General features: G+C 42.4%; 1 protein-coding gene across 2 annotated transcripts in view; it reads left to right on the top strand.

Moving 5' to 3' along the window:
* The window catches only part of LOC129826013 (mevalonate kinase-like), a 28,255-nt gene extending 12,532 nt beyond the window's left edge, over positions 1-15,723 (top strand). For both annotated transcript variants that reach the window (XM_055886267.1, XM_055886266.1), the window contains 9 exons: positions 4,384-4,531; positions 4,934-5,081; positions 5,911-6,065; positions 6,480-6,584; positions 6,936-6,981; positions 7,424-7,514; positions 8,983-9,102; positions 9,320-9,473; positions 14,665-15,723. In XM_055886267.1, the coding sequence (XP_055742242.1) occupies positions 4,384-4,531; positions 4,934-5,081; positions 5,911-6,065; positions 6,480-6,584; positions 6,936-6,981; positions 7,424-7,514; positions 8,983-9,102; positions 9,320-9,473; positions 14,665-14,816 (1,119 nt within the window). In that variant the 3' untranslated portion in view covers positions 14,817-15,723. The remainder of the gene's footprint in view (positions 1-4,383; positions 4,532-4,933; positions 5,082-5,910; positions 6,066-6,479; positions 6,585-6,935; positions 6,982-7,423; positions 7,515-8,982; positions 9,103-9,319; positions 9,474-14,664) is intronic.
* The last annotated feature ends 8,418 nt before the right edge of the window (positions 15,724-24,141 follow it).

Raw genomic sequence — 24,141 nt, forward strand, 5'->3', positions numbered from 1 at the left:
CATGTGATCGTGTATGCATATTTGTGCACAGCAACGATGCTAGTTAGAGCAAGATGTAATTTTGTGTGTTTAAGAAGAAGAACACGGGCACGTCATGTCAATGGATTTCATGGTTTGGTGATATTCCGCATGTAATAGCACTAATGGAGGCTGCGTGGGGAGGATGGATCATAATAATGGATAGAACAGCGTGAATGGAATGGCTTTAAACGCACAGAAACCATGTGTTTGATATGATTCCGCTCCAGCCATTACCTCGAGCCCATCCTCCCAAATGAAGGTGCCACCTACCTCCTGTGAATGGCACGTAACTCGCTTGATATTTGGAGTAGAGAGATCATGTTGGTCTCATAAGGAAGCTAACGTTCTCCTCTTTCCGGCACTGTATTAAACTCCATGTGTTTTGGGGTCAATGTGACTGATTATGATACAGCAAGTCACTTTACCCTAAATAAATTAAGCTAATTTCTATTTAAATGTTGATCACTCCAATAAAACAAGTTGCAAATTGTTTCATCTGTAGCCCCATGAAATCAGCCAAAACAAGCTCCGTAATGCATGCACACACTCATGTTTGAATATGCATTCACATGTTTAGTGAATAGGCCTAGGCTACATCTTGATTTACCCAGTTTATCAATAAAAATGTACCATTCACTGAACAGAAATATGAACGGAACATGTATGTTGGTCCCATGTTTCATGAGCTGAAATAAAATAATCCAGTAATTTAACATGCACACAAAAAGCTTATTTCTCTAAAATTGCTTGCACAAATTTGTTTACATACCTGTTTAATGAGCATTTCTCATTTGCCAAGATAATCCACCTGACAGGTGTGGCATATCAAAAATCTGATTAAACAGCATGATCAATGCAAAACGGCACCTTGTGCTGGGGACAATAAAAGGCCACTTTAAAATGTGCAGTTTTGTCACACAACATAATGCCACAGATGTCTCAAGTTTTGAGGAAGCGTGTAATTGGCATGATGACTGCAGGAATGTCCACCAGAGCTGTTGCCAGATAATTTAATGTTATTTTCTCTACCATAAGCCGTCTCCGTCATTTTAGAGAATTTAGCAGTACGTCCAACCAGTCTCATAACCGCAGACCACTTGTATAGCGTCTTGTGGGCGAGAGGGTGCTGATGTCAACATTGTAAACAGCGTGTCCCATGGTGACGGTGGGGTTATAAAGTATGGCCAGGCATAAGCATTTTATTGACGGCAATTTGAATGCAAAAATACCGTAACGAGATCCTGAAGCCCGTTGTAAGGCCATTTTTTTTTTTAAAGGTATCTGTGACTAAAAGATACATATCTGTATACCCAGTCATGTGAAATCAATAGATTAGGACATAATGAATTTATTTCAATTGACTGATTTCCTCATACGCAATGTAACTCAGTCAAATCAGTTACATTGTTGTTTATATTTTTGTTCATAATAAATGGATACTATTATGTTATGTAGTTAGATTGGTAAAAACAAAGTTCAATTGATTTTATGATTCACTAATGCATTCATGGCTGCCTCTGAAAAATTTTGATGTAAAAAAAGTATAATTTAATGATATTGAACTCAAAAGAAGCCCAACAATTGAACAGAGCGTTAGCTGAGTTTGTCTGGATCATTCTGTTTCTTTTTTTTGCCTTGGTATTGTGTTTTTTTTAGTATCGTGATACTAAACCTTTGGTATCTAAGTCAAAATTCTGGTATCGTGACAGTAAAGATAAGTAGAGTTCAGTACAGTGCACAGTAGATTTATAACTAAACCAAGATAGACCAGTACCTGTCATTTCCAGTGGGAACAAATTAGTCCTAGTGGGCAGAACAAGCAAGGAGGTGGGCAGAGCCAAGCATGCGCTAGTGTGATTGGTAGTGAGTGGAATACTCACTATCATATTTGGTAGTGAGTGGAAATGCCAAGCTGATGCTTCACATTTATACAGTACCAGTCAAAAGTTTTAGAACACCCTAGTCATTCAAGGGTTTTTCTTTATTTTACTATTTTCTACATTGTACAATAACAGAGGTCAAAACTATGAAATAACACATGGAATCATGTAGTAACCAAAAAGTGTTACACAAATTAAAATATTTTATATTTGCGATTATTCAAATAGCCACCCTTTGCCTTGATGACAGCTTTGCACACACTTGGCATTCTCTCAACCAGCTTCATGGGGTAGTGAAATGGAATGCATTTCAATTAACAGGTGAGCCTTAAGTTAATGTGTGGAATTTCAACAATTTTTTGGTGTTGTGACACGGTAGGGGTGGTATACAGAAGATATACAGAAGAAGCCCTATTTGGTAAAAGACCAAGTCCATATTATGGCAAGAACAGCTCAAATAAGCAAAGAGAAACGACAGTTCATCATTAATTTAAGACATGTGTTATTTCATAGTGTTGTTGTCTGCACTATTATTCTACAATGTAGAAAATAGTAAAATATTGAAAAACTCTTGAATGACTAGGTGTTCTAAAACTTTTGAGTAGTGTACATCCAGTGAAATATCTGTCTCGTTGTTCAATCTGTGGTAGGGATGTGACAGGTACCATTTTTCTTAACGTTTAAACAGCCAATTTGTTCAAGTTTTAACCATAAGAAAAATCCTAAAATGACGTGAGTCAGATATCCTGCGTTTGACCGCTAGTTGGCAATGCAGTTTAAACTACTGAAGTCCTGGATATCTACCAGACTGCACTCTTACTGCTGTCCCCAACACTCTCGCAACAATGGTAGTTAATGCCGTTTTAGGTTTCCTGCTGTGCGCCTCTCCCCCATGTTCTCAGTTGTCAGTACATGGGCTGTGTGATGGCTCCTTTCAGTGATGCATGGCAGCTTGTTAATAGATGTCCAACAATCTGTTGACGCCACGTATGGTGTTTGAGAGCTCGCGCTTTTTACTTGCAGAGCAATCATACAATTTCTCCATCTGGGCTGTCACCTTTTTTTCGGCATCTTCCGTCTGGTTATAGATATGCCATTCGGACATTGAAGCCGTCATCCTCTACCATTGACAATGTCTGCATATCAATTGCAATACTTTCTGTAATCAATGCTGTGATTTTTCTCACTACGTCCCTTATTGCACTGCTGCCAGCAACGGGTTGGGTCTCATGTTCCCTCCCTTTCAGCGTTGCACCTGTACTGCCACTGTAGCTCAGTTTCACCTCGCAAAGTTAGCAGATTTCACCACCACCTCATTTAATTTCTCAAAATATTCCCATACAGGATTTTGCTGCTGTCGCTTCACTGTCTCATCCGGACATTTCTCCAACTGTTAATGACGACCAGAGCGCTTTATTTCCGTGGCAAATAATTTGAAAGATACGTATTTCCTCCTAACGTTATAGCATTGTTGCATTGGGTATTTGTTTGATTAGTTTTTTCCCCCTTTATGATGGTGATCGGGACCTGTTAGTGGTATGCACTGTGATTTTAATTTTGTGAAAAAACTAAAACTATCGGTTAGGGATCTTTTCTAAAAGTTAACGATCCCACTAGAGTTGAGTACACTACACTATACTGACCTCTTCTGTGCTCTCCAAACTTGTGGAACATATAGACGTCTATGATTGGTTCAGATTTGGTCTGGACCACACAAATTTGGTGTTTGGTGGCAGAGCTTATTTAAAATAATAGCCAGTGTGTAGGATAATACCCAAATATGCAAAATAAGGATATTGTGTATTTCTGCCTTTGTCTACCTGTTTAGGATAGTCACCATGAAGAGAATGACATTCATAACCATAATTATGCATTTCTGTGCAGTATAGATCAGAAACCCATGATGAAATTCTTTACTGCAATTCTGTTCCCGGGTGTAAATCCAGTTCACTTGCTGTAGTTCAATAACCCAAATAGTTTTTGTTCTAAGTCAAGGTGTCGTCATAGCTGACACCTCATTATTTTCTGCAGACATATTTGAATCTTAATTCAGAGCAGATATTTAAGAGTTTTTGTAAAATGGTCACAAAAAATGGTGTCAGATCTCCAGTTTTAATTGTACATGTGCTTTTAAAACATTTTCTGTGTAAATTGTTGAAAGTATCCATTGTGCGTAGAGTTGTATGGTTTGTTCAACTTTGAAAACAATGTTGTTGTTTTTTGGCATAGGTAACATTTTAAGTGAACAACTTGAGTCTCAGTGCAACTCCTTTACCATGGAATTGCCCCCTGGCTAATACAACATCTTTATACACTCATGTATTCATGAGAGTTGTTCATCATATGCCCCCCCCCCCCCCCCCGTAGTACAGACAGTCTATTCTGTGTTTGCACTGAAAGAAGATTGGTTGTTGAAATGAAATTGATTTGACTATAACCACAACAACAATTCAGAGGTCTGTTTTTCTCCAACCCCTGCTAGGTGGCTCTGGCTGTGAGTTTGAACCTGCGCACATACCTACGGTTGCAAGCCACATCCACCAGTAAAGTCTGCATCAATCTCCCCAACATCAACACTTTCCTCAGCTGGGATGTGACCGAGTTGAAGCGGCTGCTTCCTGACTCTGGAGGTGTGAGATGCTTTCTGTCTGGAGGATTGAAATGTACTGTAGTGAATTTGAAGGGTAGCCCGAGTGGGATTGGAACCCTGGTCCCTGTGACTCAGTCCAACACCTTAGCCATTACACCAAGAGGCTTAAACCTCCTGACAAGGTAGGTGTTGTACTAAGTTTGCTACACTATCCCCTTGGAAAGTCATATCCTTGTGTCTCTGCTATGGGACATAATGACCTCCCAGCAGCTCCATTCCACTTCTGACACCAATGCAGCAAATTTGGGAGAGAGCCTGAACTGGACTTGAACCCCAAAACTATTGGCAAAGCTGTAACACAACAGCTCAAAATATATTTGTTGGTTTTCTTTGTTTTATTCTTCTATGGTAATGTTGTCTATTTTTGTAATTCTGCTTACAGCCGAGCTGGGGAATGTGAATGCGCTTGATGCAGAGCTTGTCAGGAGGCTGCGAGACTTGGTTGGTGTATCAAATGGAACCTTGGATACTCGCAGCATGGCCATCTTAGCCTTCCTCTACATCTACCTCTCTGTCTTTGCTGGGTCAGGGTAAGAATTTAAATTGATAGAGCTAATTTATATAGGAGTGTTAACATAGGGTAATTCTAATCTTGACACCCAAGAACCAAACCTCTAATGCCCTAATGAACAATACAGACCCCATGCTAGTGAGGAAGACTTAGGCAGCTGGGAGCTACTCTTTAGAGTAGGCCTAATCGGGGCTGACGCGGGTGGCGCTAGGCTAGCGTGTTTGAGAGAGGAGTGGACGGGCTCTGACAGGACGGACAGCCACTAATTAGAGGCTGGCACTGGGCCCCCGCTGCAGCCTTAACAAGTCTGGATGTGTTTGTCCCTGGGGAGAAGAGCTCCACAATTAGTTTAGAGCACCCGCGTTTCCTGTCTGCCCAAAAGGTGTCTGACTGTCATGGACATTGACAGCGGAGCAAGTCTACTCAGCTCACACCCATGCACATATGCACACCACACTAGTCATTCCCAATGAAACGTACTGCTGTGCCTCGGTCCTTTTGCCGGTTGGATTAAGATCACAGGAAGTGTGCTTTCTGGATATTTTTGCTGTATGAGCTGTTGCAAAGTGTGAAGTTTTTGTGTGAGATGGCTGCCCAAAAGCCTCTTACAAACAGTAGTAGGTACAAACAATAGCCCCGTTTTAAAGTGATTTCATGGAAAGTGTTTATTTATTGTATTTTTTTCACCCAAATTATATATTATATACTTTTATATACTTATATATATATAATTATATACTTTTCCACCTAGCCTAGTCTCAATAAATCATACTATTGTCCTATTCATAGATATAAGCACATCTAAGCTGAGAATGAGAATTTGGTTCATGGTTCTTGCTCCATCTCAGGGAGTTACCCAGCCTGACTGTGTCTGTGTGGTCAGAGTTGCCAACTGGAGCGGGTCTGGGGTCAAGTGCTGCCTACTCTGTGTGCCTGGCTGCAGCTCTGCTCTCTGCCAGTGGGACCATCCCTTCTCCACTGAGTGACCAGGAAAGCACAGCCAGGTAATAACCGCACAACAAATTGCTACTAGATCTAATAACATTGCAATATTTAAATTGTTGTTTACTGGAACAATGTAAGCCATATTTGTCATTGTCTGCATGTACTGTGGTTTTATGTAAATTACTTGCACCACTAGCACAGTCAGACAATGCACAGTCAGACAATGCACAGTCAGACAATGCACGGGTCTCTCACCGTAACTTACGTAGGTCCTAATATATATACCTGCCCACAATGTGAATGATTTACTTCCGTTTGGCCGCAGTTTCTCCAGCATTTGTAATTCATTTGTATGGGTAGGGCTCACCACAAGCACAGAGTGAGGAACAGCAGGGAAATGCTGATTGGGCTTGAATGCCCAGTGTACATTTTCATTGTAATCATCTCTACTATATTTCATCATGTTTCAATTGGTGGGGTGAGGTGGAGATGAAGCTGATCAACAGGTGGGCGTTTCAGGGGGAGAGGATCATCCATGGGAACCCGTCAGGGGTGGACAACGCCGTGGGGACATGGGGTAAGACCCGGATCCCTCTGCCTTGTGCACGCAACACCACAGACACCACTACACCACACAGCATTGTATTGTGATGTATGATACCATGAACTGTGTATGTGGACAGTACAACGGAATGATATGATACAATCTGGCAACATTTGTCGTCTGCACAACTCACAGTATTGTAGGGTTTTATCTTGTTGTAGGATCTCTGTGAGAAGGCAGACGTTATTTATGCGGATGTTACAGTAAACGGAGAGGAAATGAGCTGCACTATTCCTTTGTGTGTTGCGGTCAGAAAATGTATGCTCCATTGTGTTCTTTCGTTTCATCCGATGCCCATTTCTTTCACTTTGTTTTGACTCTTAGGTGGCATATTGAGATACCATTCTGGGAAAATAACACCCGTAAGCAGGTACTGAACAGTGTTTTGCTTAACAAATCACCTTTCCATGAATATGCTCGCTGGGCCTAATTTACATTGACAGATTTACAGACTGTGATAGCAGACATCATTTTAAAGTAGTCTACTGGGTTGGGAAGGGATCCCAGAATGTCATCCAGGTCAGTGGGAGGTGGATCAGCCAATGAATTATACACTTGAGCGAACATTCCAGCACGGCAGGTGGAAATTAAATCCCCAAGTGAAGTTGAAATTGACTACTTTAGAATGAAGACGGCGTAGCCCATGCTGTCACAAAAGTGATCAATGGAAAAGATAGGCGATGCTCCCTCTGTGGACTCTACTATTGCCACTCGTATGAGGGAAACCATAACAGTAGCAACACCTGGACAAATACAGGTGCATCATATGGTATTATATTGCTAACCTGCCTTTTTTATTTTCCCATTTGCAGGGTCCCAATGTTAAGGATCCTACTCACAAACACCAAGGTCCTTCGCAGCACCAAGGTACTTGTTGCTGGAGTGAAGGACAAAATGAACAAGGTACTAAATTGCTGCCATCTCGTCTCCCCTGTGTTCACCTCCCCAGCCCTGTAATTAGTGTAATCGCCCGTGCTTTCATTTGTATGGGAAAGGCACTCTGGGGCCTGGCACTGAGTGCCTTTGGGTCATTCCGTGTCATTTCCATCACTTTCTGACTGCACAACTTTTAGATTTCAACAAAACCTTCCATACATGTACATGTTTGCCCATGGTAGAAGTGGTCAGAAAGTGACCTTTTGGACCTGAATGCCAAAACATTCAGGAGATAGAGGTGCTCAAACTTGACCCATTTTGCGTAAACCACCCTACCATGTCTTCATCACTAAAAAAGATAAATGTTTGAGAGTGATATAATCTGAACGCTAATAAACAGGGTTGTCAAAAAACTTTTTTTTACCTTTAAAATTAATTATCTAAATGTGATATAATTTTTTTTTAAAGGTTCATACAGTATCAGTTGTAGCTTAGACACAATTGTACATAATCAGATGTGTTTGTGTTGTGTCCATCATTGGTTGAGACAGCATGCTCTTGAATACAATGTTTTGGCTGATTAATGAACAAAAAAATTCAATACAATTTACATTTCTATTTTCAAAATGGCTGTAAAGATGGTTGGAGGTCCACACATCAGAGAATGTTGACCTGAGTAGGAATATCCATTGTTTAAAATGAACTGTCAATCTTCCACAGTAAACCTATTGAAATCATAGAAATATAGATAATAGAATAGACATTCCTCAAGTTGAAATTCAACGGTGGGTGGACTGGCGTCCATCTTTCTGTTAGTAATTGAAATAGAAATACATCCCGTTCTATGAATTCTGTTTCTATTACTGCAATGACACACCCCCCCTGTATTCAAGATAATGTCGTGTCTCAATTTATGACAACACACATACATTTTAAATTTTAAACAAGTATCTAGAAATTAAAAAATTATTTGACAACCCTTTTTGTAAGCTCAATCTCCTGAATGTTTTGGGTGTCAAAAAGTCACTTTCTGACCACTTCTAACATGGGCAAGCATGTTTGGAAGGTTTTGTTGAAATCTAAGGGGGTGCAGTCAGAAAGGGATTGAATTCATATGGAATGGCCAGTTCATAAAACATGGAGATGAAGCACTCAGCTAGCACCCCTGTGTGTCGTTGCCTTGACGACACCCACAGGGGTGAGCACTTCTGTTCTGTTAGATCGACATAGGTGGTGTTACTGGCAGTGTTATGATTGGGGGGGAAAGAGCAATGTTTTTCAATCAGCACTGAGTGACTTGCTTTTTGTGCTGCTGCTGTACAGTATCTGACTGTTTAAATGATTATGACCACTAGATGAGATATGGGTATTTGCTGCTTTAGTCTGCACTGTTGACTTCCTTTAGTATATTTAGTGTTGTTCAATTCCTTTACATTCAATTCCCAATTATTTGTAAAAAGTATTAATTCTATGTTTATTTGCTGTTCTCCCCCAGTTTCCCTCTATTATAAACCCTATACTGGAATCTGTGAATGCAGTCTCCTGCACCTGCGAGCAGACCTTATCAGAGATGTCCAACGACACCCCCACACCAGAGCACTACAATATCCTGGAGGTACTGTATGGAAATGCATGCACACGTTGCCTATGGACAGTGTGTTCTGGTGCTGCAGACATAGTACCAGTGTGACACAGCGTAGGAATGATTCCCTTCCTCTTACACACGGCAAAGACTACAGCTGCATGAAAAGACAAAATAGTATTTTCATGCAACAACAACCACAACAAAAAAGATGAAATAAAAATTACAGCTGCTATTATGTCTACCATAGGAACTCATTGACATCAACCAGCACCACCTGAACGTGATGGGTGTAGGACACCCGGCCCTGGACACCCTGTGCCGGGTCACCTTGGCCAGAGGGCTACACAGCAAGCTGACTGGTGCCGGCGGAGGTGGCTGTGGTATCACCCTGCTTAGACCAGGTACTGTAGCTCGCTATCTACTTACCTCCCTATCTGGCTTATAGTAATCAAGTGTGTGTGTGGGGGGGGTCTGTCCCTATTTGTTCTTACACTGCATCGCCATCATCTTTGGTCCTCACCTTCATTTTGGGTTAGAGAGTTACCATTTTCTATTTGTAATGAATCCTTTTAAAAGTGAGAGATCTGTGAAATGACGTCTGTATGCGTATTGTATGGCGTTACTTCAGTAGATTTGGCTCCATTGTATTGATTGGACAGAGAGCCAAAAGATGTGAGGGCGGGGGGGTTCTTTCCTGCTGGAATTATTGTATGTCCTGGAAATCTCTACTTTAGTCATCCTTATCTTCTTCCTCGTTTGAGGGAAAAGCTCTGTAGTCTCAAACCGACGGCGAAGAGAAGTAGGGATATGTCAGTACGCCAAGAGAGTGACAAACAGGATCCTATCTTCCACAAAAACAAAACAGGCAGAGAACCTGTCTGAATCCACTGCCGCCTTTGTTTATGCCTGCAGCCTGTAACACGTTGAATTTTAAATCAGCTAAATATCTCCTAAATATATCCCCAACTGATGTTGATTTGCTTTGTTGTACTAGCAAGCAAGTGTTGCACATTTTTGTGGTTTGAAGCTATTTTCCAAAAAGTTTACTTAAGTGTCTGTTTTCCCTCCCAGTGCTCTCAGATCAGCTTTGGGCTTAAAGGCTTTGATTTGAGGTAGAGCAGGGAAGAGCATGCAGTAAAGTAACCTGCTATCCTCCTGCCTTGTTCAAATCCACCACTGTCTGGTGACGTGCTAAATATTTATAATTTCTTTGCTGATGAGCATTGTAATGTTTTTTCCTCCACATAGAGATGTACTTTAGCTTACGGTTGGCTCTTCAGCTAAGTAAATACTACTATTACTAATAATACGGTATATGCTTTTCATCCAAAGCGACAAGTGAGAGCATCATTTCTTTTGTATATTTGACCCCTAATGGGAATTGAACCCACAACCCTGGCGTTGCTAGTGCCACTCAATTTCCAACTTATGCCGGTCATACACTACACGGTTTCGCCACGTTTTTGCTGTCCCAGGCTAATTTTCATGATCGGGGTGAAATCCTATGAACTTGGGCTAGTATCTGTACGTCAGGACTTGTGTAGTTTGAGCGGATCAAGGACTCAACAATGATGGCTGTTCGATTCACCAGACCAGACCCCTACTTCAAAACAATGATGGCTAACACGGAACCCAAACCGGCTGCGTGCGTGCGCCATCGTGCATAAATGTATTTTGTCCCCCCACACCAAACGCGACCACGACACGCAGGTTAAAATATCAAAACAAACTCTGAACCAATTACATTAATTTTTGGACAGGTTCGAAAAGCATTAAACATTTATGGCAATTTAGCTAGCTATCTTGAACTTGCTAGCTATTTTATCCTATTGAGATGGCTTGCTGTTGCTAGCTAATTTGTCCTGGGATATAAACATTGAGTTGTTATTTTACCTGAAATGCACAAGGTTCTCTACTCCACCAATTAATCCACACATAAAACGGTCAACCGAATCGTTTCTAGTCATCTCTCATCCTTCCAGGCTTTTTCTACTCTTGACTTTATATTGCGATTGGAAACTTTCATAAATTAGGTGCATTACCGCCACCGTTATTTCGTTTTTCAGTACGTTTTTCAGTTTTCGTTTTTTTGGGTACCTGCTTCTATAAACCAATGGGGAGAAGGGAGAGGCAGGACTTGCAGTGCGATCTGCGTCAGAAATAGAACTGACTTCTATTTTAGCCCTTGGCAATGCGGCGCGAGCGTTGTAGTTCAGCCTGTAAGAGGAAAGCAACAACACGCAGGTTGTCACTACAGCCACAAAGTCAAAATTGGCTATATTGTAAAAATTCATGTAAACAAACATTTTGTTTTTTGGTCTTCATTTAACCCTTGCCCTACAATGGTCGCGCCCCCGCGGAAATCTAATACATTTTTTTTAAAATCCCAAACAAATCCATCTGTTTAAGCAATAGATATGTTCATGGGCTCCATCTCAATCCACCACATATCACCGATATCGCCCTTCTGCATCTGAGGTGAAAGGTGGCAGAGCTAGAGGGGTGTTTGTCAGATCAGTGGTCTTCTCACGAAAGCGCCTGTAGCGTCCGAACGATTTGGGCTACACACTATTATGACCCCTCTGTGGAAAGCTGAGACTCTCACGAACATGGTGTTCTCCCTATGATGCCCACAAGACTCATCTGAAGGTCCTTGGTGCCAGTTTAAAAAAATGTATGGAAGTATATATGGAGATAGTTTAGTGCCTAAAATAAAGGGCTAAATACATGTAAAAAATATATAAATATACACTGCTCAAAAAAATAAAGGGAACACTAAAATAACACATCCTAGATCTGAATGAATTAAATATTCTTATTAAATACTTTTTTCTTTACATAGTTGAATGTGCTGACAACAAAATCACACAAAAATGATCAATGGAAATCAAATTTATCAACCCATGGAGGTCTGGATTTGGAGTCACACTCAAAATTAAAGTGGAAAACCACACTACGGGCTGATCCAACTTTGATGTAATGTCCTTAAAACAAGTCAAAATGAGGCCCAGTAGTGTGTGTGGCCTCCACGTGCCTGTATGACCTCCCTACAACGCCTGGGCATGCTCCTGATGAGGTGGCGGATGGTCTCATGAGGGATCTCCTCCCAGACCTGGACTAAAGCATCCGCCAACTCCTGGACAGTCTGTGGTGCAACGTGGCGTTGGTGGATGGAGCGAGACATGATGTCCCAGATGTGCTCAATTGGATCCAGGTCTGGGGAACGGGCGGTCCATAGCATCTATGCCTTCCTCTTGCAGGAACTGCTGACACACTCCAGCCACATGAGGTCTAGCATTGTCTTGCATTAAGAGGAACCCAGGGCCAACCGCACCAGCATATGGTCTCAGAAGGGGTCTGAGGATCTCATCTCGGTACCTAATGGCAGTCAGGCTACCTCTGGCGAGCACATGGAGGGCTGTGCGGCCCCCCACAGAAATGACACCCCAAACCATGACTAACCCACTGCCAAACCGGTCATACTGGAGGATGTTGCAGGCAGCAGAGCGTTCTCCACGGCGTCTCCAGACTCTGTCACGTCTGTCACATGTGCTCAGTGTGAACCTGCTTTCATCTGTGAAGAACACAGGGCGCCAGTGGCGAATTTGCCAATCTTGGTGTTCTCTGGCAAATGCCAAACGTCCTGTAAGCACAACCCCCACCTGTGGACGTCGGGCCCTCATACCACCCTCATGGAGTCTGTTTCTGACCATTTGAGCAGACACATGCACATTTGTGGCCTGCTGGAGGTCATTTTGCAGGGCTCTGGCAGTGCTCCTCCTTGCACAAAGGCGGAGGTAGCGGTCCTGCTGCTGGGTTGTTGCCCTCCTACGGCCCCCTCCACGTCTCCTGATGTACTGGCCTGTCTCCTGGTAGCGCCTCCATGCTCTGGAAACTACGCTGACAGACACAGTAAACCTTCTTGCCACAGCTCGCATTGATGTGCCATCCTGGATGAGCTGCACTACCTGAGCCACTTGTGTGGGTTGTAGACTCCGTCTCATGCTACCACTAGAGTGAAAGCACCGCCAGCATTCAAAGTGACCAAAACATCAGCCAGGAAGCATAGGAACTGAGAAGTGGTCTGTGGTCACCACCTGCAGAACCACTCCTTTATTGGCAGTGTCTTGCTAATTGCCTATACTTTCCACCTTTTGTCTATTCCATTTGCACAACAGCATGTGAAATTTATTGTCAATCAGTGTTGCTTCCTAAGTGGACAGTTTGATTTCACAGAAGTGTGATTGACTTGGAGTTACATTGTGTTGTTTAAGTGTTCCCTTTATTTTTTTGAGCAGTGTATATAATAGTTTCCTGATCTTTCTTATATGTCTCAGATATAGGACAGACACTTCAGAACAAAATTTCTTTAGATTTTTTTTATGGGGACTATCTGTTCCGTGTAGTGAATCTGTTATTCAATACGTTTGTATGGGCTAATAGCAGTAAGGCCAAATTCAATGTTTCATCCAATAATTTTTTTTCTGTACTTTTTTGATACCTTAAGGATCCTTGGTATGACCATCTGTAAACAACTCCACATGTTAATTTAGAACCCCCACTCCCCTGGCTTAGACAGGACTTAGACTCTAGACTGAGGGTTAAGGTTAGGCATAATGTTAGCAGAGCGGTTAGGTTTAAAATCATATTTTAAGAAGATACATTTTTGAACTAGAAAGGCCAGAATTATGATAGATTGGTGGAGCTGTGGATAAAATGCGGCTGTCTTTTCAACATTAAACGTTTTCACCTCCAATTCCCTCTGCAAAATATAGGTAATATTGTCCACGTCTGCCGAACCATTTGCAGGTCTATGTTCTACATATTTGATATTACAGCACATAATAACTTATAAAGCAGATCGCTGTTTGCGTGTTTGCGTTTTTTCCCTATGACAAAACGCAGGGCAGGATCAACCAGGGGATCATTGTGTAATGTGAGCACCTACGCTCTGGGATTGAGGATGGACAGAATGAAAGATTTGGGACAAGGGAATCGGGAAATGTGAGCACGTCCAAGTAGTGAAGATTTTACAAGTCATGTAGCGTATGCCCAGCATTAACCACACATGACCACAGATATCCTGAGGCGGTTCAGGTTAAATTCCCTCAAGGTCAGTTTCTCAAAGCCCTGGTCATGCAAACATTTCCTTTGCTGCATGACGAGAGGCTCTCCGCACTTTCCTCTCGGGAATAGCTCCATTATTTGACACATTCACACCCTAAGTGTTTTTTTTTTTACCCCTAGCCTGTTTTACACATTTTTTTAATCCAGTTATTTGTTTTGTCCCATTTATTTGGCACCGCTGGTGTGCACCCTTCTGCTGTTTGCTGGAGAGGGCTTTGTGAGCAGCTCTCACAGCGGCCATCAGACTCCCAGCACAGAGCTCTAGGGTGCATCCAGGGCATAGGGTGCCAATTGTGTGGCAGCCTAAGTCATTCTCAGAGATGAATTAGGTTAAAACCTACGCAGATGTAAACTAATCCTCTTGCGCAGTAGGCACGAACAGAGGGGCAAACACTGTCGAGTTGTGTGTTTTGAATGAAGCTCACTGTATGTGATTTTGTTTTTCTTTGTGATTTCCTCTGGTAGAAACGGAGTGCTCGGTGGTCCAGAACACTATCCAGGACTTGAGAGACTGTGGCTATGACTGCTGGGAGACCAGTATAGGTGCAGAAGGCGTGCAGCAGCACTCTCCCCTCGCCGTCAAAGAGGAGGCCCTGGAGGTTTTAGCACGCTACTGAGACCCACTGGCCATGGGTTTGCCCTTCCTATGGGTGAACAGGTGACGCTTTGCTCCATTACTTTGGCCTACCAAGTCTTCTATTGTCAAGGCCTGACAGCTACCAACAGAAGAGTTGGCTACAGCACAATACAGCATGGGACATGCATAAATGCTAATAGCGCTTCTCTAACGACCAACCGTCAAGACAGACTCTTTGTTTTCAGGGGAGGACAATTGCTAATCACCCACTCATCGTATATTTTTCTGCCATTTCATGAGGTCATGGAACTAAGATTGTAGGGGCACTAGGCAGGTGATCACACCTCCCTTTGAAACAAGTGGTGTTTTCAGTATTTGGTATGCACTGTAGCCCTCCCTTTCCCCTGGCTTGAAAGGATTGTTTACTAATGTGGATTTAAACTGTTTTAGGTTTAGCATGAGCTTACCATGAAACGTCAAAAGAAGATGCTGCAAAAAAAGCTAAATAAACCCAGTGCATAGCAGTGTGTCTAGGTGCTGGTTTTGGCAGGAACAGCTAGTATTTAAAAACAAGTAAAAAATGTAGTGAAAAAAGAACCTTGACTCCAGTGCATATTTGTTTTTCTTTTTAATATTAGCATTGCATCAAACTCAAAGTTGGTCACCTGATTATAATTTTTTAAAATCAGTTTGCAGTTTCCACTTGTTTTTGAATATCAATACCTTGGTTGACTTGTTCTTCTGTTTTAAATGAGGGTGCGGTGAGCCATTTGTCATATAGATGGCAGCAAAATGTAAGAATTAACTAACCTCGCATAACTGACATGAGCAAATCATAGCGAAGAGATTGTCATTCAGTTTTTGCTTCAGGTGATAATACAATGCCAAAGCAGATGCATTCCTAGGTATACAAACCTTTTAAAACTGAAAATAAAATGTGCATCATTTTCTGTGTCACATAGGGGTAATTGTTTTCTCAAGGTCCAAAGCAAAAATGTAATTCCTCCATATTTTTGGTGGCAAGAGACCATCTTTTGAAGACAGCCCCTCAAGCTCTTCTTTCCAAGAGATGAGTATGAACTTGAAAATGACAGCATTTCTCTGATTTCTTTGGTCATCAAATATGTCTGACACATCACGCCACAGACCAAGAATTGCAAGGCCTTTAAAAATAACTATTGGTAGGTAGGCTACCTCTCTGCCTCCGCCTTTCACATTGGTGTTCACGGTTGTAACATACACTCAGTGGCCAGTTTATTAGGTACTCCACTCTGTTCACGAAAATGGTTCGCTCCTACAGACAGTGAGTCACGTGTGGCCGTGGCTTGCTATATAAAGTAGGCAGACAGGCATCGAGACATTCAGTTACTGTTCGATTGAATGTTAGAATGGGCAAAATGAGTGACCTAAGCGACTCTGAGCATGGTATGATAATCGGTGCCAGTCGCGCCAGTTCCAGTATCTAAGAAACGGCCGCCTTCCTGGGCTTTTCATGCACGGCAGTGTCTGTGGTTTACCGAGAATGATGTGACAAACAAAAAAACATCCAGTCAGTGGCAGTTTGGTGGGCGAAAACAGCTTGTTGATGAAAGGTCAAAGGAGAATGGCAAGAATTGTGCAAGCTAACAGGTGGGCCACAAACAAGCAAATAATGGCGCAGCACAACAGTGGTGTGCAGAATGGCATCTCGGAATGCACAACACGTCGGTCCTTGTCACGGATGGGCTATTGCAGCAGACGACCACACCGAGTTCCACTCATATCAGCTAAAAACAAGAAGAAAAGGCTCTAGTGGGCACGCGATCACCAACACTGCCTGGTTCAATGAAACCTGTTTCCTGTTGCGTAGCGCTGATTGGTAGAGTCAGGATTTGGCTTAAGCAGCATAAGTCCATGGGTTCCATCCTGACTGGTGTCAACGGTACAGGCTGGTGGCGGTTGAGCAACGTTTCCATGCCCCAAAGAATTCTGGCTTTTCTGGAGGCAAAGTGGTGTCATACCTGGTACTAAATTGGTGTACCTAATAAACTGGCCACTGAGTGTATATGAACCATGATATGCTGGGATTGAAATGGATATAAACAAAAAAATTGTCATTGTTCTACAGAAAATAGTCTATCAAAAAAAAAATCTACAAATGAATGAAAACAAAACAACTAAAATATAGTCGTTACATAAGTATTGACCCCTTTCGTTTGGGCAAGCATAAATTAGTTCAGGGGTCAAATTTGACTTAACAAATCACAAAGTTACATGGTCCCTCCAGTCAAGAATAGAATGTTAAGTCCCGATTCAACTACAAAGACCAGGGAGCCTCATAAAGAAGGGCAGTGATTGGTAGATGGGTAACAATAACAAATCAGTCATTGAATATCACTTCAAGCATGGTCAAGTTAATAATTATGCTGTGGATGATTTATTACACTACCCAGACACAGCAAATATAGTTGTCCTTCTGAACTGAGCTGCATGACAGTAAGGAAACTGCTCAGGGATGTCACCATCGTGATTTTAGAACTTTACAGAGTAGAGGTCGACCGATTAATCGGAATGGCCGATTAATTAGGGCCGATTTGTTTTGAAAACTTTGCAATCGGAAATCTGTATTTTTGGACACCGATTTGGCAGACTTTTTGGAAAATGTTTACCTTGTCAGGTCGGGGATTCGTTTTTGCAACCTTCCGGTTACTAGTCCAACGCTCTAACCACCTGCATTACATTGCACTCCACGAGGAGCCTACGTGGCAGGCTGACTACCTGTTACGTGAGGGCAGCAAGAAGCCAAGGTAAGTTGCTAGCTAGCTTTAAACTTATAAAACACAATCAATCTTCACATAATCACTAGTTTACTACACATGGTTGATGATATTACTAGTTTATCTAGCGTGTCCTGCGTTGCATATAATCGATGCGGTGCCTGTTAATTTCTCATCGAATCACAGCCTACTTCGCCAAACGGGTGATGATTTAGCACTGTCCTTGCACCAAACCTAACCATAAATATCAATGCCTTTCTTTAAAATCAATACACAAGTATATATTTTTAAACCTGCATATTTAGTTAATATTGCCTGCTAACATGAATTTCTTATAATTAGGGAAATTGTGTCACTTCTCTTGCGTTCCGTGCAAGCAGTCAGGGTATATGCAGCAGTTTGGGCCGCCTGGCTCGTTGCGAACTGTGTGAAGTCCATTTGTTCCTAACAAAGACCGTAATTAATTTGCCAGAATTGTACATAATTATGACATAACATTGAAGGTTGTACAATGTAACACCAATATTTAGACTTAGGGATGCCATCCGTTAGATAAAATACGGATCGGTTCCGTATTTCACTGAAAGAATACATGTTTTGTTTTCGAAATGATAGTTTCCGGATTCGACCATATTAATGACCAAAGGCTTGTATTTCTGTGTGTTATTATGTTATAATTAAGTGTATGATTTGATATTTGATAGAGCAGTCTGACTGGGCGATGGTAGGCAGCAGCAGGCTCGTACGCATTCATTCAAACAGCACGTTTATGCATTATGCCAAGATTAGGCTGGTGTAACCGATGTGAAATGGCTAGCTAGTTAGCGGGGTGCACGCTAATAGCGTTTCAATCGGTGACGTCACTCGCTCTGAGACTTGGAGTAGTTGTTCCCCTTGCTCTGCAAGGGCCGCGGCTTTTGTGGAGCGATGGGTAAAGAGGCTTTGAGGATGGCTGTTGTCGATGTGTTCCTGGTTCGAGCCCAGGTAGGGGCGAGGAGAGGGACGGAAGCTATACTGTTACACTGGCAATACTAAAGTGCCTATATGAACATCCAATAGTCAAAGGTATATGAAATACAAATGGTATAGAGAGGAATAGTCCTATAATTCCCATAACAACTACAACCTAAAACTTCTTACCTGGGGATATTGAAGACTCATGTTAAAAGGAACAACCAGCTTTCATATGTTCTCATGTTCTGAGCAAGGAACTTAAACGTTAGCTTTTTTACATGGCACATATTGCACTTTTACTTTCTTCTCCAACACTTTGTTTTTGCATTATTTAAACCAAATTGAACATGTTTCATTATTTGAGGCTAAATGGATTTTATTGATGTATTATGTTAAAATAAGTATTCATTCAGTATTGTTGTAATTGTCATTATTACAAATAAATAATAAAAAACGTCCGATTAATCGGTATCGGCTTATTTTGGTCCTCCAATAATCGGTATCGGTATCGGCTTATTTTGGTCCTCCAATAATCGGTATCGGCTTATTTTGGTCCTCCAATAATCGGTATCGGTATAGGCGTTGAATAATCATAATCGGTCGACCTCTACTACGGAGTTCAATGGCTGTGATGGGAGATGGAGCTAAGCACAGGACAAATTATAGAGGAAAACCTGCTTTACACCACATGTAACGGATGTGAAATGGCTAGCTAGTTAGCGGGTACGCGCTAGTAGCGTTTCAATCAGTTACGGCACTTGCTCTGAAAACCTATTAGTAGTGTTGCCCCTTGCTCTGCAAGGGCCGCGGCTTTTGTGGAGCGATGGGTAACGACGCTTCGTGGGTGTCAGTTGTTGATGTGTGCAGAGGGTCCCTGGTTCGCGCCCGTGTCGGGGCGAGGGGACGGTTTAAAGTTATACTGTTACATTGATGCTGTTGACCCGGATCACTGGTTGCTGCGGAAAAGGAGGAGGTTGAAAGGGGGGTGAGTGTAACGGATGTGAAATGGCTAGCTAGTTAGCGGGTACGCGCTAGTAGCGTTTCAATCAGTTACGTCACTTGCTCTGAAAACCTATTAGTAGTGTTGCCCCTTGCTCTGCAAGGGCCGCGGCTTTTGTGGAGCGATGGGTAACGACGCTTCGTGGGTGTCAGTTGCTGATGTGTGCAGAAGGTCCCTGGTTCGCGCCCGGGTCGGGGCGAGGGGACGACGTAAAGTTTATACTGTTACACACATGTGGGAGAGGAGTTCAACTTTCAGCAGGAAAATAACATACAACACAAGGCCAAATCTACAATGGAGTTGCTTACCATGAAGACAGTGAATGTTCCTGGCCAAGATAGTTTTGACTTCAATCTGCTTGAAAATCTCTGGCAAGGCTTAAATTGTTGTCTAGTCATGATCTCTTGACAGAGCTTGAAGAATGTTGAAAAGAATAATGGCCAAATATTGCACAATCCAGGTGTGTAAAGTTCTTAGAGGCCAAGAAGACTAACAGCTTTAATCGCTGCCAAAGGGGTATTGACTTGGTGGTGATTTTTCATTCATCTTTAAAAAACATTTTATATATTTTTCTTCCACTGGCATTAGTGTTTTGTGTAGACGTTGACAAGAAAGAGCAATTAAATACATTTTAATCCGACTTTATAACACAATAAAATGTGAACAATCCAAGGGGGGTTAATACTTATGATACCCACTGTAATAGTCATAGGGGGAATAGTTCATCTTGAATTGCTAAATGTATATGCATCCCATGTTTCTCGTGATGTCTTTTCAAAGTTAGGAAAGTCATTGATCTTAGTTTATTTTTGATCATTTTTGAATGTTTTGTGAGAAAAGTGGTGTAGGACATGAGGAAGTGGAGGCTGGATCGGTAAAGGCTTTTCAGGGAGCCTCTGGAATAGCGTCCCTCTGATGTGGATAAACAGCTCTGTGGCGTGCAGAGACTCACGCTTACATTTGTTCTGACAAATTTGTTCCAATCAGTTTTACTTAACTGCTCATCCCCTAAGCAGAACAGAATTTTCTGCCTATGCTGCGTATACAGTAAAATATGGATTAGCCTAATATAGAAAACCTCTCATTTTGGAAAAGGTCAGTTGGGGATATCTGAGTCTTGAATTTCCATTTTATTTCATTTTAAATGTCATGAAGATTGAGTAGTGTGGACCTGGCATTGTATATGAATGAACACCATTTGTCACATTCCCCCACCACCCCTTTCCGCCTGTCGCCCCTTCCATCCCCCTGAATTGTGTCATCTATATGTCAGGGCAGCCCCCGTCACTGCTCAGCACAGTCGCCCCTAACCCCTGCTGCAATTTAATCCCCCGTCACTGCTCAGCACAGTCGCCCCTAACCCCTGCTGCAATTTAATTACCACTGCGCTTTTCAATTGAAATGGCATTGACAAGGGGGGAGAAGAGGGAGAAAGCTTGCCCAGTCACGCCCGTTTCATTTGAAGACCCTCTTTCTTATCTCTCTCTCTCTCCCTTTTACCCCTGTGGCACAGATGTTTTCTTTTATCAATGTCAGCGCCCGCTTCTTTCTGCTCTGATGAATAGATTCTAAGGAGACCCTGACATTATTTCAGATAACAGAGGGAGCACGGAAAGGGGGTCAAGGATAGAGGGAGAATGTCAACACTGGAGATGAAATGAGAACACTACCCAAGCCTAAAAGACTTGTCCCAGGAGATAAGAGAGATGTAAAATGGTAATTTTTGTGGGTGGTTTGTTTTCACGGTGTGCAGTTTGAATCATTGTGGGAGAGTAATAAGGAATGCAGAAGTCTTACTGCTCATGCAAGAGTAATGCGATGGTTCATTTTGTGTGTTAATTTTAGTGGTCATGAATCATGCCTCTGGTCTCAACAAGTTGGTGAAATGTTGTCACTTTCACTTTCTTATTTTAATTACATTTTTTAAGCCCTTTTTTCTCCCCGATTTTGTGGTATCCAATTGGTAGTAGTTACAGTCTTGTCTCATCGCTGCAACTCCCGTACGGACTCGGGAGAGGCGAAGGTCGAGAGCCATGCGTCCTCCAAAACACATCCAAACCAAGCCGCACTGCTTCTTGACACAATACACATCCAACCCGGAAGCCAGCTGCACCAATGTGTCGGAGGAAACACCGTGCACCTGGCGACCTGGTCAGCGTGCACTGCGCCCAGCCCACCACAGGAGTCGCTAGTGCACGATGAGACAAGGATATCCCTGCCGACCAAACCCTCCCTAACCTGGACGATGCTGGGCCAATTGTGCTTCGTCCCGGTCGCGGCCGGCTGCTTGAACCCAGAAGCCTTAGACCACTGCTCCGCCCAGGAGCCATTCACTTTCAACACACAATTGGAACTGACTGACAAGATGTCACATAGTTCTTGACTAATATTTGCGTATGCATGTTTTTCCTTGCAGTTCATTATATTGGTATCTACCCTGAACAAAAATATAAACACAGCATGTAAAGTGTTGGTCCCATGTTTCATGAGCTGAAATATAAATCCCAGAAATGTTCCATACCCACAAAACATGTATTTCTCTCAAATGTTTTGCACACATTTGTTTACATTTGTTTAGTGAGCATTTCTCCTTTGCTAAAATAATCGATCCACTTGACAGGTGTGGCATATTAAGTTGCTGATTAAACAGCATGATCAGTACACAGGTGCACCTTGTGCTGGGGACAATAAAAGGCCACTCGAAAATGTTCAGTTTTGTCACACAACACAATGCCACAGATGTCTCAAGTTTTGAGGGATTGGCAAGCTGACTGTAGGAATGTCTACCAGAGCTGTTGCCAGAGAATGTAATATTAATTTCTCTACCATAAGCCACCTCCAACGTTTTAGAGAATTTGGCAGTACGTCCAACCTGCATCAACCGCAGACCACGTGTATGCCGTCATGTGGGCGAGCAGTTTGCTGATATCAATGTTGTGAACAAAGTGCCCCATGGTGGGGTTATGGTATGGGCAGGCATAAGCTACAGACAGCAAACATAATTTCATTTTATCAATGGCAATTTGAATGCACAAAAATACTGTAACGATATCCTGAGGCCCATTTTAAGGCCCATTTTTTTTTAAAGTGACTAACAGATGCATATCTGTGACTAACAGATGCATATCTGTATTCCCAGTCATGTGAAATCCATAGATTAAGGCCAAATTAATTTATTTCAATTGACTGATTTCCTCATATGAATATGTAACTCAGTAAAATCAATGAAATTGTTGCATGTTGCGTTTTTATATTTTTGTTCAGAATGTCAGTTGGAGATTTTGAGTGCAGTATGTGGTCATTTACATGCATATGTTTATACGTGCATTTTGTTTAATACAGTATATGAGGAGATCTATATGTCAGGTTGAGAGGTGATAGTGTGTGTATATGTAGAGTAGATCTATATGTCAGGTTGAGAGGTGATAGTGTGTGTATATGTAGAGTAGATCTATATGTCAGGGTGAGAGGTGATAGTGTGTGTGTGCCAGCCGGCCCCATGGCCATCCTCTCCCACCCCCTCCAAGCCTCCAGACAGACGCACGGACCGACAAACAGGGCTGACAGACATCAGCCTCTGAAAGCCCTCGCGGGTCTAGCCTGCGACCCCTCTCACTCATTACGTGCTCTGTGACCCTCCTGCGGGGAGGTTGCCCTTTTGGGGGAAGTGACAGGGACGGAGGGGGGCAGGGGGCGACTGACTGTGGTGAAAGTAGAGGGCTGCTGACCCAATTAAGGCCAGCGGGGTGTGGTGGAATCTGTGACAGAATTCCCTACGATTTGTTTAAAGAGTTCTGAAATGTTGGTGCCACTTTGTGGAAAAGTAATGGCTCACTCTTGTGTCTATCACAAGTTAATCCGAGTTCAACCTGGACAGAGCTACCAGAACCACATTTAACATAGAGAATGTTGATCCACCACAGTGCATGACTGGTTTCCACTCCACATGCCATATTCCATCATGGAATTGTATCATGTCATTGCATCGATCGGGTAAATGATTTTGTGAAGTAGTGAAGGACACCTGCACAGTAGTATGTCATCCCCTTAGTGCCGGCAGCTCTCTTCTTTAATTGCAGGCTAAGGCCTCTCTTTTTCTTGTTGCCTTTTGAAGAGCCTCATTGATTTCTATACCACCCCTCATCCATGCTCTCCTTGTTTTAAGAGCAAATCCCTTATGGCAAAGTTGCCGGGAATGTTGAAACATGAAATCTGGCAGCGTTTTTCCCCGCCTCTTCACACAGGCTTTCAGGTGTCGTCTTGACATTAAAGTTTAGAAAAATCTGTCTCCTCTGCTTTTTAAAAAGAGTGAGAGGATGTACTGAAGCTGTATTTTATTCCCCCGTCTGTGTTGTAGAAGGGGCCGCTCAAGGCTCGGTTAAAAAAAGACATATTAAAGGCTTCTACTGAACGAGCCAAGTTCAACTCAACTCTAAAGCAGCTGCGCTCCTGTTGTCATGGTTAAATGAACAGACCCTGTAGAAAGTCAACCCCCCCCCCCCAAAAACGTTGGCAATAATGATTACTCAGGTTGTGTGGTTGTCTTCTGTGCAATGAACGGTATCTACTTTAGAATTTGGGTGAATATTTAAAGTGAATATTGAACTTGCTCACTTGAGATATTATTACATCAATTGAAGTGATTTATCTTGATC

The sequence above is a fragment of the Salvelinus fontinalis genome, chromosome 28 (assembly GCF_029448725.1).
Source record: "Salvelinus fontinalis isolate EN_2023a chromosome 28, ASM2944872v1, whole genome shotgun sequence".
Lineage (NCBI taxonomy): Eukaryota > Metazoa > Chordata > Actinopteri > Salmoniformes > Salmonidae > Salvelinus > Salvelinus fontinalis.